Source organism: Notolepis coatsorum (assembly GCF_963971535.1).
Source record: "Notolepis coatsorum genome assembly, chromosome: 4".
Taxonomy (NCBI): domain Eukaryota; kingdom Metazoa; phylum Chordata; class Actinopteri; order Aulopiformes; family Paralepididae; genus Notolepis; species Notolepis coatsorum.
The window spans coordinates 56,191,559-56,207,294 of record NC_140168.1 but is presented as its reverse complement, the minus strand read 5'-3'; the positions used below and the strand labels follow the sequence as shown (position 1 = coordinate 56,207,294).

At 46.9% G+C, this 15,736-nt stretch overlaps 1 protein-coding gene across 1 annotated transcript in view; it reads right to left on the bottom strand.

Moving 5' to 3' along the window:
- The window catches only part of epb41a (erythrocyte membrane protein band 4.1a), a gene marked incomplete at its 5' end in the record, with an annotated part of 94,820 nt that overhangs the window by 34,036 nt on the left and 45,048 nt on the right, over positions 1-15,736 (bottom strand). The window contains 4 exons of the mRNA XM_084312940.1: positions 6,498-6,560; positions 7,646-7,696; positions 9,873-9,947; positions 13,020-13,270. Of these exons, the coding sequence (XP_084169066.1) occupies positions 6,498-6,560; positions 7,646-7,696; positions 9,873-9,947; positions 13,020-13,270 (440 nt within the window). The remainder of the gene's footprint in view (positions 1-6,497; positions 6,561-7,645; positions 7,697-9,872; positions 9,948-13,019; positions 13,271-15,736) is intronic.

Genomic DNA, 15,736 nt, shown 5'->3' with positions numbered 1-15,736 from the left:
CCAGGGGGTCTCCCATCCAAGAACTAACCAGGGCCGAACCTGCTTAGTTTCCGAGATCTGACGAGATCGGGCGTGTCGAGGTTGGCATGGCCGTAAGCCCCAAGAGGCTACCCCCCCACAATACTGTGGGGCCAGACGCCGTGCCGGGGAGACAACCCCCAAGGGGGTTGATCCCTCAATCCAGGCAACAGGCCAGACCTCGACCTGTGCCTGGAGCACTGCGGACTAGACAGGCGCCTAAGGGGTCTACTGTGAGAACAGTACCCGGCGGAAGGGGTGTTCGGTATGCTGTGCACCATGTCATGACCTCCACAAACCCGACCCCTCCAGCGGGGTCGAGGTTCAAAGGAGAGGCTGACACAATTGGCAGACATCATGAAAGATGCGGGGGCATACTCTCGGGCAGACGGGGTCAAGCCCGGCCTCAACCCGAGAGTCGACTCTGCTACCAACACACCGGAGAACCAACCACCTCCCTATGTTTAGTTTAACAGGAGGCGGGTGTTCCCTTAACCCACCAAGAAAAACGTAATAAACATAACTGCGTGTATACAGGCTATACAAGCAGTACAAGTGTTTCAGTTTTCAAAGGGTTAACCCAGGCCAACAGGTCGACGAGAATGAGTCCGGACCTGGGCCTGGCGGACCGGGACCTACACAGGGATGCCTAGAGCCGAGGGTTGACAGCAACCACCCCGACAGCCCCCTCCCATCCCCGCCCAGCAGGGGGAGGGAGGGGTGAAACAAATGGAGAAGGACCAGGCCCCCTAACAGCGCAAGGTACAACACAGTATGGACCAAGCACGCCACTGTGACATCACAAGTCGTAGTGGCATACATATGACACACACATCCATGACATCAATCTCCGTGAAGCCCGGACCGATCTGCGCCCCGGCGGACAATTGCACAATGCCGTTCTATTGGATTCTATTATATGTTATTACTATTGTATTATGCACATCGTTGCGGGCAAGACCACCCGCATTTCATTGTATACTCGTATGCCGTGACAAATAAAACTCTTGACTTGACTTGACTTGACAACGGGTTAACTGACCTGGTCCAGCGCGACCAGAACCAGTCCCGCGTCCTAGTCACGCCGCCATCCCCAGTCCTAAGAGGGGGGTAGGTACGCGTGTCGATCTAAAACATCACAGAGGGCGCCACCAAGATGGACAGAACGTGAATGCGCTGCTCCTGGCGGCCCACCTCATGGGCGTGACCCCTCCGCCAATGTAATGATCTACTCCGTCATCTCCCCCCGGAGATGCACGTGAGTCATCGAGTCTAACCTAGTGCACTGGCGCTCGGTAGAGATAAAAATCTCCTTCCTAGTCGCCCGCATAAAAAGCGCCGTTTCTATGAATTGGGCAACCAAAGCGCGCCAGCCCATAACGTGGTTCCACATTGGAAGCACCCAGGGCCAGCGCTATATGCACGTCAAGAACCCGACCAGTTAATTGACCTAACTTAGCTCTCCTCTTATTGATGGCCTGACGGACATCTTCCTCATAGACCCTTTGTGTCATCTCAACCTTCTTAGGTTCCGACATTATGTTGTTATCCTTCTTTCAGCGCTCCAGTAGTTCATGTTGATTCCTTTTTCCTCTTGGAACAGAGTTTTTCTTACTAATATGAGGGCCGACGTTCCACTCTACTGGTTAAAGTTGCTTACTCGTGAGTACTACGTTCGTTGATAAAGAAAAATAATGTCCACAGCCGCTCCAGTGTAAAACAAAGATATCCAAATGGTTTATTTCTCTTCCACAACGAAGTCTTTCTTTACAGAAGTGGTCCTAAAGCTACTTTCCTAAATATTCACGTCACTACTACAAGGTAAGAAAACTGTATTTTCCCAGTCTACAAAATCACCGCCGACTCGACACATGAAAATTCCTCCACACTGGAAAGCCGTAAATCAACTTGCCGGCTCTTTCCACAGCAAATTGGTAGGCTTGGCACCTATGTTGTTTAGTCTATCTGTTGAGTTCTGTTCAGTCCTGTTTAAAGCTACCACTGCCTGTTCTGAGAGAATTGTGGACTATAGAGACACAAATGTTCTAGAATGTTCGGTTATGACATCATACGGTGACATCACAAATGTTCCAGAACATTCGGTCATGACATCATACTGTGACATCACAAATGTTCTAAAACGTTCGGTCATGACATCATACTGTGACATCACAAATATTCTAGAATGTTCTATTATGACAAATAAGACTGTTCAATGACTTTATCTAAATCCAATCAATATTCCTAATGCTGTTTCAATGTAATTTTATACAAATAAACATATAAACATTCATATAATACAATAACCTAAATATATAGCTTTGGCTCCTACACACATCAATGGTGAATTCTAATAAGAAACACCAGACAACGTTCCCTCCATGCTGTCTGGGACGAGCAGCAGGAAGCCGGTCAATAAGACACAGACACAGGTCTTATATGACGTGTCTGAGGGCAACCCCGTCAATTCTGCTCCTTACATAAGAGGGGAAGACAGAAGTTCCCCCAGAGAGACCTCTATGTGAGTAACAATTGAAAAAGATACATGTAATAATAATTGGGCCAAGTGACCAACGGCCCAATACACACTGTAATAGAGAGCAGAGCAGAAAACAAACCGTTTTCGAATGCATCGCATCATCCAACTTTGACAAAGACAGCAATCTGCAGCACAGAGCCTGTAACCTCATGGATGTCTCCTGGCCAATAGGAAAACGCGCCCAGTAACGTATCCCATGGCCGGGGGGAAATCCCGTGACCCACCCATCCTAACATGGAGTGGAACCAGGGAACCCCCCCCCCTTCCCCCTCCCTGTGACGCGCTGCCCCTCAGCCAACAGGGAGACTGACAGGCAGGAGGTCCCACCTCCTGGCCAATCAGTAAAGGGGGGGGAAGGATTTATTAGCCCACCCCTTATGACCCCTCACCCCTGATACGATGCAACAACAAAGCAGAGCCACCTAACCCAGTTGTGGATTCAATGCCACGTTTACCTAAACGTGAAACACGATACACACAACCCTCTATCACAATAAAAAAGGGCAAAAAGTTCACTCTCACTACTGCAAGAGGAACGCCGTTTTTTATGATGAGAGAAGACATAAGTCCTCGATCAAGTGCTGGTCACAGGCCTTGCTAAGTCTACATAACAGCGACCAAACAATTTTCAGAGAAAACTGCCTCTCTCTAAGCAAGAGCACAACCCCAGCAGAAGCTGAGGGATTTACACCGTATCCCCAAAAATATAGTGAATCAACACACATTTTGTAAACAAAATCATATTTGAGGGGAGGGGGGGGGGGGGCAGGGGCAAACCGGGGAATAATTTCACCCACCCCCTCACCACCTCACCCCTGATACAACGCCAAATGAAAAAGCAGAGCCGTGATACCAGGCGCATGGCTCGCCAGATGAAGCACATACTTCTACCTGTAGAGTAAAGCTTTACATGCACGCCAGCCACAGCCAATAACCTCGTTTGAAAACAGGTTTCCCACAGCCCTGCTTATGTGGAAAACTTGCCACTTGTTATTTTCATCATTACCCTTAAGTAAAGAATAACAAGAGGGACTCAGGCCCTCGATCATATGCCACTATGTACAGCGTTGTAGGGTAACACCCAGCCAGTTGTGGGCTCAGCCACGTTGTCTAACGTTACATGAACACACACAACTTCTCATGATACAACAAAAACCCAGTTCATTTTTCCTCACGTAAAAAACAACGCTGTTTGCAGGTAGAGAGAAGACATAAGCCTTGGCCAATGCTAAAACCTAAGCTATACAAAGCGACCAAGACAATTTTCACACCACACGTCGTATCTCCAAATGTAGTGAAGCAACATATGTTTCGTTTAAACAAAGACATCGTTATTAACCATAACACTCGGGAGGGGGAAGAAGGAAGAGTGGAGCAATGTCCTACGGACATCTTACCTGCACCTACGAACGCAGGACGAAAGGCCGCAACACAGGTTGGTCTACCACGTTGACGAAGGCCTCTCGCTGGCAAGGCCAGAAGAGGCAATGGCTGGAGCCTCGCTCTGGCGTGTCGCCCCCCTCCTGCAGCCGGTCATGGCACAGGCCCGACGACATCTTCTGCCAGAGATGACGTCGTAGTCAGAGTGCCAATGGTTGTAGCCTCACGGCTAGTGCCAATGGTTGTAGCATAAGCTAAACAGCTAACTCTAGGCTAACTGATAGCATCAAGCTAACATTTCTAGCCGAGCGTAGCCGCCAGCTAACGCAGTGGCAAGCTAAGCGGCTACTACTGAAAGCTGTACAACGTGAGAAATAGCAATACAGGCCAACACTTCAGACAGCCGCTGTCTTTTCCTCTTCTTATCCGAAGAAAAAAGGAAAAAAGGCAACACACGCCCCTCTTACAGAACGGCGTTTACCAGACACAGCGGTATCGGCAGCAAGCCCCTCGTTGTACGCGGGCTGCAGCCGACCTGAGCACGGGGATATTCTCATAACGAAACACCAAGCTCACCCCCCTCGCGCCGGGTGTTTTTCATCTTGAAAAGCGGGGCCAGCGCGGTGGCAGAGGGTATCCGTTTGTCCAGAGACCCGGGGAATTGAACCGCAGATTCGGAATCACGGTCCCAGGAAAACGAAGCTACGACTTCACTGAGGAGGAGCCAATGTAGAGGCACGGTGGTGTAGTGGTTAACACTGTCGCCTCACAGCAAGAAGGTCCAGGGTTCGATTCCCGCTTGGGGACCAGGTTTCCATGATGCCAGTTACCCAGGTGGGGTATCTCCCAGGCCTTTCTGTGTGGAGTTTGCATGTTCTCCCCGTGCTCGCAAGGGTTTCCCCCCCGATAAGATAAACCCAATGGAAAAACATGCACAACAACAAGATCGCTAACGCTGTGGCGTCCTTGACGAAGACGGACAGGAGCGCTTGGATTGGTCCCCTGGCGCGGCTCACGTTGACGCCTGTCTGCTCCCGGCTGCCCTTGGGGGGGAAGGACGACGGGATGGGTTAATCGCAGATACGAATTGCATGCATGCATCGCATGTGTGCCGATTGATGACCTCTGAGCAGGTCCTAAATTATTATATTATTATTATAATGTTATCGTGGGGCATCAGACTAGAACCCCCTCCACGCCGCTAAGGGGCAGCGAAAAGGATTCTAGCCTGGAGCCGACCTTCGTAAGCTGTGCAGTTGCCCCCCCACAACTGACACACCTGGCGCCCGCGTCGCAAAAAACATCACCCGCCCAGAGAGGCCGTCAGCCCTCACACAGCCGACCACCTCCCAAGCATAGTATCCAGCTGCAGAGCCGGAGACAATGCCGGCGGGGATTGCTCAGCGACGCGCGCCCCTAATGCGAAGCGCCGGTGGAGGTCAGAATGATCATCATCTTCTAGACACTCCGGTGGCGAAGACATTATCGCTGTATTTCCTCGAAAAATTGTGAGAGAAAACAAAGATACAATGTCAACGCAGCTCCTCTTCTCCAATAACTATTTCGTCACTAAACTTTAAAGTGGTGTATACAGGCACTTTTTCGGTGGTGAAAATAGGGAAGGATCTGATGGTGTGGCCATGACCCCGCTTATGTAGAGGAGCGAATGTGGGTGTGGCCAGGCGGATGGGTGTGTGCATGTGGAGAAAATTATTCATTATTAGACTGGATAAAGGGACAGTTCCACTACGAGCAGAGCGTAAGCTATTACAATATATAAACTGGTCCCTGCACCTCCTGTTAGGGAGGGGATCACCTGGTCCCTGCACTTCCTGTTAGGGAGGGGATCACCTGGTCCCTGCACTTCCTGTTAGGGAGGGGATCACCTGGTCCCTGCACTTCCTGTTAGGGAGGGGATCACCTGGTCCCTGCACCTCCTGTTCGGTCAAAAATGTACGGCCCATGTGTTGCAACCGAAGTCATATCATTCCTGATGCAACATTTCCCCCTTTTTCGCAACACATTCAGGATTTTTTTTTTATTAAAACCTAAATAATAATAATAAATAAGTAAGAATAGCATCCAAAGAGTGCAAGTCATGTTGAAGTTAATGGTGCAACCTACTGTATATTTCTGTAAGCAGGCCAACATGAACAGATAGAGCATGTTTCGTCTATATTATTCGCTTTGGTTTCAAAGGCCAAACTGATGCACCAGCTCACACTTTGAATCCCAAAGCCCATGACAGAGAGGAAGGCATCGCTCCCAATCATATATCTAGCAGAGGAAGGAGAACAAACAAATGACATGATGAATGACACCAAACGAAAAGAGAGAGCGAGCTACTTGCATTGGATTTCGAGAGGAAAATGGTGCATGCCAGGCCATTAGGGTCTAACTTAAAACAGAGCGGCTGAAGAGATGGAGAGAAAACGTGTGTCAAAGCAAAGAAGAAGAAAAGAAAAAGAAGGCAAAGGGCTCCCATGCAGACAGGCGGGACATGCAGGCGGTAAACGGGTCAGAAAAGCAAGGGGGTACGTTTCCAGACTTTGATACAAACCTCCAACATTAAATTGCTATGTCTGATATAAATAGTTTCACCCTCAAGTTTCTTAGCTCTTTTCTGTGGAAAACGGAGGGGGGGGGGGGAGAGAAAGGGAACAATTGGTTGGTCTCAGAATATAATACAAAATCAATTCTCATGTATATATATTTTTTACTGTTTTTTACTTGCATCCATTGTGTGTTACCGACCATGGGAGAAGTGGCAATGGAATACAAACTAAAACCAAAGCAAATGAAAAGTAGCCATGTGGGGGGGCGGGAGGGTGTTTGCAACAAAACCGAGCATGAGGTGCGGATATCTCCCTGACCTAGGGAGGGAGAGTTGAGCGGTTGAACTGAACAAAAAAGAAAAAGCCTTTCAGTTCAGTTTTTATATGATGCCTGAACAGATAGCGAGACTCAGGTGTGGTGAGAGAGGGAACAATGTACACCACGTGTCGTTGTTACATGCAGAGCCTGGGTGCTGTGATGCAATGTACTGTACAGTAGGTTGAGCATCAGGCATCACTGCTTCCACCGGACACTAACGTAACATTTTTGTGTTGTTTTTTTTTTTTACTGAATTGCTGAGAAATTAGGGTTTCCCTGACCAAAAAGTGGAAAACACAGATGTGGGTTTGTTCTTTAAAAGAGGACAACTGACAATGTCCCCTGTTAGGGAACATCACCCCCCCCCCCTCCCCCAACTCTCTTCTTTGATGCCAAGCTAGAGTGTTTTCTCAGCCACAGTAAATCCGTGACCTTTCCTCTGAAAGAGCACAAATCGTTATAAAGTTATGGCGTTGAGAATAAGGTTTGCCACTTTCAATTATTTTCAAAAGACATAAAAAGAGTACTCGTGAATGACCTTTGGACAGTGGCAACTGTCCAAAGAAACATTTAATTGTGAACACATAAATTTATCGCTGAGAAAGGGGGAAGTCCATATAGCATATACTTGTATAGTCACGACTGAGATATACAAGGATTACCAGGGAGAGGAAAGACACACAGCCAGGAAACAAACATACAGAATGAGCAAACAGAGCAGGTTGCTTGTAGTAACACTGTCAAGAAACACAAAAGTTAAAAATAAAAATAAATCCACTGAGTGATGCGAGGATGATGATGGAGTCAGTCCTCATGCTGCACAGCCTTCCTAACCTTCCTCATGCGAACCAGCTCTGCGTTGGTTCTGTCTCTGGGCGAGGAGTGCTGCTCCCCCGCGGGAGGAAAGAGAGAGTTAGTTCCCCTTGTCACCTTTCTATTAACTCAACACCAAACCCCATATCTTAAAATCAATATATAAAAAGGTAGGGATGCCCCTGATACCGCTATCACATGTCAGGCCGATATCAGGTTGATACCAGGGGGTTAAGACAGGATGTTGGGAGAATATCTTTTTCCGCCTCTAAAATCTGATACCGTGATACCCACGTGTTATATGTGAGAAATCGAAGCAAAGCCATTTGGCCGGAGGGAAGCAACTTAAACTTACTTAAACAATTTTCACGAGGTACAGGGATGAGGAAGGGATTTGACATTCACAGGTGTTTTAATTTCTTTCATGTTTTACATATTTAGTTTTGCATACATATATATATATATATATATATATTTGTTTTGTAAGGTTTTAAATTAGTAAGGAATTACATTAATTTTGAATAGTGGAAAAGTGGTAGGATTAAATAAGTGTATACTTCTTCCTACTCCTTTTTGAACATTTGTTTTTGTTTTATATTGTTTGTATTTACATGTTCGAAATAAAGATTTCAAATCAAATCAGTTGGAGGACCAGGAAAGAGGGTGGGGCTTGAGATAGGCCAATTGGATTCTCGGCATTTTTGACGAAACAATGGATTCTGTTCCGTCTCAATCCATTTTTGTCCAATGACGCCAAACTAATGCTAATACTATTCTAATACTCAGAATCAGGTTTTTAAAAGAAATAAACAGTATCGGTGCATCCCAACTTAAAGGCAATTACAAGCAGTAATATGACAAGTACAGTATAACCTGTATTATTGTAAATGTATACATTTTTATTAGGAAATTCCAGACTTTTTCCCAGAACATAATTTCTTGAAGAACGTTTTTGTTGGTGTCGAGTATGATGACAGTGATTGGGCAATATGATAAATAAATTTAACTATATCATTCTATAGCCCATCGATTTTTCTCACAGCAAAAAGGTGTATATTTGACTCCATACAAGCACATTTGAAACCCACTGGGTTTGTGTTAAATGTACTCTTATAGAGTCAAATATACGTATACTGTGATTTAACAAAACTGTAGCAGTATGTAGTCAGTACTGGAGTGTACTACACTTTTTTTTTTATTATTATTTTTTATATTTTTTACACTTTTACAGATATTCTTTATGCGATTCCCAAACTCTCCAGAACTGGAGATTATGCAATTACTTTGACATTGCAGACCTGTGTAGGAACCCTAAGTAGTGACCCAGTGTTCCTCAAGGATTTCTTCAGTTTTAGTTGGATTATGGGAAACTAAAAGTCTCTATTAAACCAATACTGGTGACCTTCTTCTAGGCAGAGTTGTACAGTAGATAACACATCCTGCCTTCTAAAGGGAAAATCTACCATAAAAATATTGAATTTACAATATCCATAAGTCAATATCCATAATAATAGACAAGATGGAAATCAGAGCATCAAGAATGTGTGATGTCATCAAGTGACACTTTGTGGAGTCGGTCCATTGACATTGAATTATCATTTTTCTTTTCTGCCATTACATCTAAATCAGTTCAATCTAAATGTAAGGCTTACGGCTAAGAATCAGAAATTGTACCCATATCCCACTATACTGTCGTAGTGTCCAAGGATTTGTTCTGCTATTCACTGTCTATGGAGCAGCTCCAGGATTTGTCTCGTCTTCTCTGGTATTCAGGTTAAGAAGAGACCCGAGGTGCGTTCAACGAGGTATTGTGTTTGCAAATGGTCACATACGTTTGTGAATGTTTGTGGAAAAGTTGTTTATGTATTAAGAGGTATGAGAGGTAGTGCTTGGCAAAGGACAATGACATCACAGCTACTGGAGTACCATATGGCTGTGATGACTATTAAAACTGCAAACACTAGCAGCAAACAATGTTGTTGAATGCACCTCTGTTCCATCTTTAAATTTGAAACTGAGCTGTACAATTGACCATATTCACATGACGGCCAATCATGCTTAGGAATTCCATCCTGAGCATGACATAAGAGCAAAATGGCCACCGTGTGAATATGGTCAATGCCATAGGAAAAACACGTGAATTCTATTTTAGGGTGGATTCCTCTCTATAAGCAGCAGGGGAAACACAGTGGTGATTCATCATGCATCATGATCATCATGCGTCACGCTTCAAGCCGTCAACACAGACCTGGCTCTTTTTCTCTCTCTCCCCATTGGTGGAGGTGACGGTGGGGGAGTGCCTTCGCTCCCTCCTGGACACTGTCTGTAGTAGCACAGATACAGCTCAGACACTAGCCTGTCTAAAACGGTGTCTGTAGTAGCACAGATATAGCCCAGACAGGTGGCGCATGCGTACAAGCTGGTCCAAAAAAGGCATCACAACATTGTCCTTTTTACCAAATTAACCATTCTGTGATGCCAGCAATTTACCAGTGACTTCAGATATAAAAGAAAAACTATGAAATGTGTATGTATGTATATATGACAGATTCTTAGAGATAGGGGTCAGGTCTTCATTGTTAGTCTCGTTAATCCCCATTATTAACACTTTCAGCGCCACGCTATATCCCCATCTGCGCTGCCGTGGGCCACGCTTTAAAAGATGGTAATTTTCACAGTGCTTCACGATGTTTGCAGAGCTATATCTTCTATATTATAGCTATGGAGACAATACTATGGCTCATTTGACAGTCACTATCGCTCGTCCAACATGTAAAAAAGAGTAAACTTTTTCATGTATACGTTCGTGTGTTATCCCGTGGTGATATTGTATAGTTTCAGAGTGATCCGGGCTCATTCCTGGAAGCTGAGTTATGGAGTGCTATGTGCATTTTGCGAAAGTCGTTCGTGTTGCTCGCCTGGACACGATTTGGGGCAGCGGTGGCCTAATGGTTAGAGAAGTGGGTTTGTGACCGGAAGGTCGCCGGTTCGATCCCCGGGACCGGCAGGAAAAATCTGCCGCTGAAGTGCCCTTGAGCAAGGCACTTAACCCCCAACTGCTCCAGTGGAGTTGCTCAGTGGCCAATGGTGTCAGACTGTGGTTGTACTGGGCAGCTCCCAGGTATGAATGGAACTGTGTGAATGTGAAGCAGGGCGTAGCTGAAAAAGAGCATCTGTGCGCAGCGAACCTACCCTGGGTAAATAAAGGTTAAACAAACTATTTTGGAGTATGTGACATATGATCGTTGCGATCGATATGAAATCATTGTAGGATCAAAGTAGGATTGATGTCATATAGTCCTTACCTTTGCTAGGAGGTATTACAAAATGAATATTCCAATTGTCTGATCACGATTTCCAGTATTGATGTCCATTGGGTCCCTGACATGAAATGGGATAAACTATGCATCAAGTGTGCTGGACGCGTTCCAACTTCCAAGTGGCTCGAATGAAGCCTTTCACTTGCCCGGGTCCCATTTCTCCGCCCGGACCATATAAAATGTAACACACAGTGTGAAATAAGGTTTCAAAGGGTAGGCGATACTGCCACCTAGCAGGATTCGGCCGGCATTGCAATCTCAAGGTCTCAGAATGAGTCCCAATGATACACAAGGTCTGTGAGACTGTATAGAATATTAAAAGCGAATAAAAGAAAAAACGAGAAAAACCGATGAAAACCCGAGTATAGTCGGGTTCTGGCGCTCAACCGCTGGCGAGATAACCCGACTATAGTCGTGATTGGCGCTGAATGTGTTAAGATGTCTGCATTGGACAATTCAGACACTAGCCTGTCTATAAGACTATATGCACTGGACAATTCAGACACTAGCCTGTCTATAAGACTATATGCACTGGACAATTCAGACACTAGCCTGTCTATAAGACTATATGCACTGGACAATTCCTTAACAGAGCTGTGACTAAAATAATAAACGTACTTAAATAGTGCAGTTGCTGGTGTGTAAATGTTGCTGGCATTTGAAAACGTTGTAAACTAAAATGTTTGTTATTAACACTTTCAATGCCAACGACGAGATATCCCGTTTGTTCATGCCGACCGTTCATTGCCAACGACGATAGATCGTTTGTTTTTTTATTAGTGATTTGAATTCATATTTCATCAATCTAGTCTCACGTTAGTGCTGCAAACTCTCTCTGAGCTCCATTGGGAAAATACCGCCCCCTATCGTCTCCCTGTGGTACTGCACCCCTTTGGAATGGATTGCATGAAAACACATGGGGGGGGGGGGGGGGAATCCAGCTTCCTCATTTTACTTCTCAGACAAGTCACCCGAGAGGATCCAAGTCATTGCCGAGCCCCAAAACAGCGTGGAATACATATTTCCAGTACCCAGCATTGGATCAATAAACGCGATCGATATTTGGAATGGCGATCAGAAATTGGAATAATCTTTTTGGAGAACATCTGATCTGAGGTAAGGAATCTATTTTACCAGTCTTAGGATAATCAGAGCTTTTTTCACAGAGATATCAGCGTGTGCCCTATGTGTGTGTGTGCATGTGTGTGTGTGTGTGTGCGATCAGGAAATAATAGATTCGATTTTTCAGCTCGCTTCTCTAGCGTGCATAAGTACACATATCGATAATCTAGCGTTTATTTGAAAACGATTCATAAATAGGCCGAAAAACTTGTATTCCAGAATATTCCAGTAAAGGGCGATTATCACAGAATCTTTATATTTTCCTGAAACTTAAAAAAAAACTAGCGTTTTTCAAAATGGTATAAAACGGAAATGAACCGATTAAAAAACAATCTGTTTCGACAATGTTGACTGCAAACAAGTCATTGATAAGCGACGGCCAGATTAGACACATAGCCATAATGTAAGACATAGTTTATGCGTTTGTAAATATGAGAGCTCTATCATTGAAGTGGGTGGTGGCAAGGAAGCACTAAATCGTGCACCGAGCTCCGGCATTGAAAGTGTTAATATGTGGGAAATATCCACCTTTTTTCCAAGTGGATATTCACAGAGTCCTTTATGGAATGAGGCAAATCCATGACCTCACGTCTCAAAACCCACTGTGTGGGTCAGTGTGAAAGTAAGTCTGCTCTCCTTCATGAATGTTTTAGAGAAGATTATGTTTTCATTTCACAGACAGGAGCGGTATACACTTTAAGACACAGCCCGCGCTAAGTGTCCTAAAGCATCCTGCTGTCTTTCATAATAAATTGAGTGGTGACATTCAGTGATAAACAGTGATCCAAACACCCAGGGAAAAAATATATTGTGCTTTCAGTAGGAATACATTGAGACAACATTGAGATTAGGATGAAAACAAAGAGATTAGGATCCATTTTGTACCTAGAAAACGCATCTAATAATATGCTTGTTATGTGGAAATATACAATATACACAATATAGGGCAATACCTTCATGTCCGGAGTGGACTCAGGCCTGGGGCTATGTGTCTTGGTGGCCTCAGCCGGCCGGCTCTCCACCCTCACCTCTGCCTTCTTCTCTGCCGAGCGCGACTGCCGGCCCTTGGGCGTGGACGTCTCGTGGCGCTCGGCGCGTGGCAGGGCGGAGACCATGGGCGACGGGGCGGCCTCCCCCGGGGACACGGGCGACATGATGGGCGCGCTGACCGGACGGGAGTTCTTGTCCGGAGTGGACGCCATAACTGCAAGGGTGACGGGAGAGGAGGAGGAGGAGGAGGAGCAGGAGGAGGAAGAGAGAAAATGACCAGAAGTTAAGAGAGAATATTTTGGGGGCAGAATGAGTCGTATCACAGTCATTACTTATGGTGAAATGTTATTCAACAGAATCACGCAAAGACATGATTCACCTGCTCCTGGTCATAACGTCATATGGCATTTCACATACGGCGTTATGACGATATTATCGCAAATTACCCTACAAAAGTACGGTACCCCTAACACACACATACAGTACACACACCGAGATCCCTTCTTGCGTGTCAGTTGGTCCAGCAGTCTGCAGTGGTTACCTGCTGTGGAAGATGGGACACTGGGACAGGCTCTGGTGGAGTTGGAGAACCATGCAGCAAATCAAACCAATCATCCTTTTCTGCCACTAAAGGAAGTGAGAGTGGATCAGAGAAATATCTCCATCGTGCAGTAATGCGGTTAGCAGTGTGAGCTTACTAATGCTCCACCCGGGCCACAAAATAGTTTTCCTATTATGTGCAAATGTATGGATTCATTGCATGAAGAGATATCTCGACAGGACCTCAGAATGACCAGTTGAGGTGTGACTTTGGCTACAGCATGGAAAAAGTTTTTGACTTGTGAAAGTTAGCATCATTATTCTCCACACGCAGTAGCATTGAGTTATTTAAAGCATCGATCTCACACTGCCCTTTATTGGAAAAGGCACAAGAACGTGTGTGGCAAGATTGATTCTCTTCCACAGCAAGAAATATCGATTTTTATTTAGTACAGAAGACAAGCTATACCCAAATACACACGACACAATATTTTCAGTGAAGAGGGCACTAAATAATATGTTGCAAAATCTGGTTGACATCTAAGAAAATGTCACGGTCAGTTCCTGGGTCAATAAGCAGAAGTGTTCCTTTTCAATGCTCTTCTTTTTGTCAGTGAGCGTCAGCTCTGCCTGATACCCGGGGGGCGAGGCTGGGTCTGAGTGGGATGAGAAGTCGGGGCTCGATCCAGCAAAACAAACCAGCAGTCTTACTCCCTGTGGCTGTAGGGCTGAAGCTGTCTCCTCCTGGTGGCCCAAGGTGATGGCCCACAGCCCAGCCCTGTGGCCCTCTAGCTCTACCCGCCGTGGGGACCAGTGGAGCTCCTGCTGCATTAGGACCTCTGGGTCGTCGAGTCCCGCCTGATCAGCCCTCTCCTCCCGCCTGCTCAGCCCTCTCCTCCCTCCTGCTCAGCCCTCTCCTCCCTCCTGCTCAGCCCTCTCCTCCCGCCTGCTCAGCCCTCTCCTCCCTCCTGCTCAGCCCTCTCCTCCCTCCTGCTCAGCCCTCTCCTCCCTCCTGCTCAGCCCTCTCCTCCCGCCTGCTCAGCCCTCTCCTCCCTCCTGCTCAGCCCTCTCCTCCCTCCTGCTCAGCCCTCTCCTCCCGCCTGCTCAGCCCTCTCCTCCCTCCTGCTCAGCCCTCTCCTCCCTCCTGCTCAGCCCTCTCCTCCCGCCTGCTCAGCCCTCTCCTCCCGCCTGCTCAGCCCTCTCCTCCCTCCTGCTCAGCCCTCTCCTCCCTCCTGCTCAGCCCTCTCCTCCCTCCTGCTCAGCCCTCTCCTCCCGCCTGCTCAGCCCTCTCCTCCCTCCTGCTCAGCCCTCTCCTCCCTCCTGCTCAGCCCTCTCCTCCCTCCTGCTCAGCCCTCTCCTCCCTCCTGCTCAGCCCTCTCCTCCCGCCTGCTCAGCCCTCTCCTCCCGCCTGCTCAGCCCTCTCCTCCCTCCTGCTCTGCCCTCTCCTCCCTCCTGCTCAGCCCTCTCCTCCCTCCTGCTCAGCCCTCTCCTCCCTCCTGCTCAGCCCTCTCCTCCCGCCTGCTCAGCCCTCTCCTCCCTCCTGCTCAGCCCTCTCCTCCCGCCTGCTCAGCCCTCTCCTCCCTGGACATGCTCTTGGTCCCGCGTCCTCAGCTCCCTCGGGGGTCAGCGGCAGGACGTCCTCCACGGGGTCTGCGCTCCGTTCATCACTTCCCCTCCTCGCTCTGCTGAGGCACTCCGTTTACTCTGGGACGACGTCACCCTAACGTTACCCGGCTCTGTGTTTGTCATAGGAGCTGAGAGGTGGGGAGAGGGGAGAGTTTGTTTCAAGGGAGAGAGAGGAATCCTCAGGAGAATGTCAGAGCAGAAGAATGGGGTTGGGAGAGTCGAGCGGTTTCACTCCATAAAGAACTCGTTTATAGCTTCATCTCTCATCATAAAAACACTACAGTGCCTACAGGGCAATATTTGGAGTTTCATGCAATGCTTCTGTTTAATAGACCTACTCCTAGCAGGAAAGTTGCCATCTCTGAAAAGCTGAGAAACTAAATAGGTGTGAAAAGTGAACAAACAGGGTAATAATGTCACATACACTGAGCAGAGCAATGCGCTGTCGTCTTGCGTGGGTTCGGCTGTGTCATTCCGAAGGGATCCAGTTGTACCTGGAGGTGTCGGCAAGACA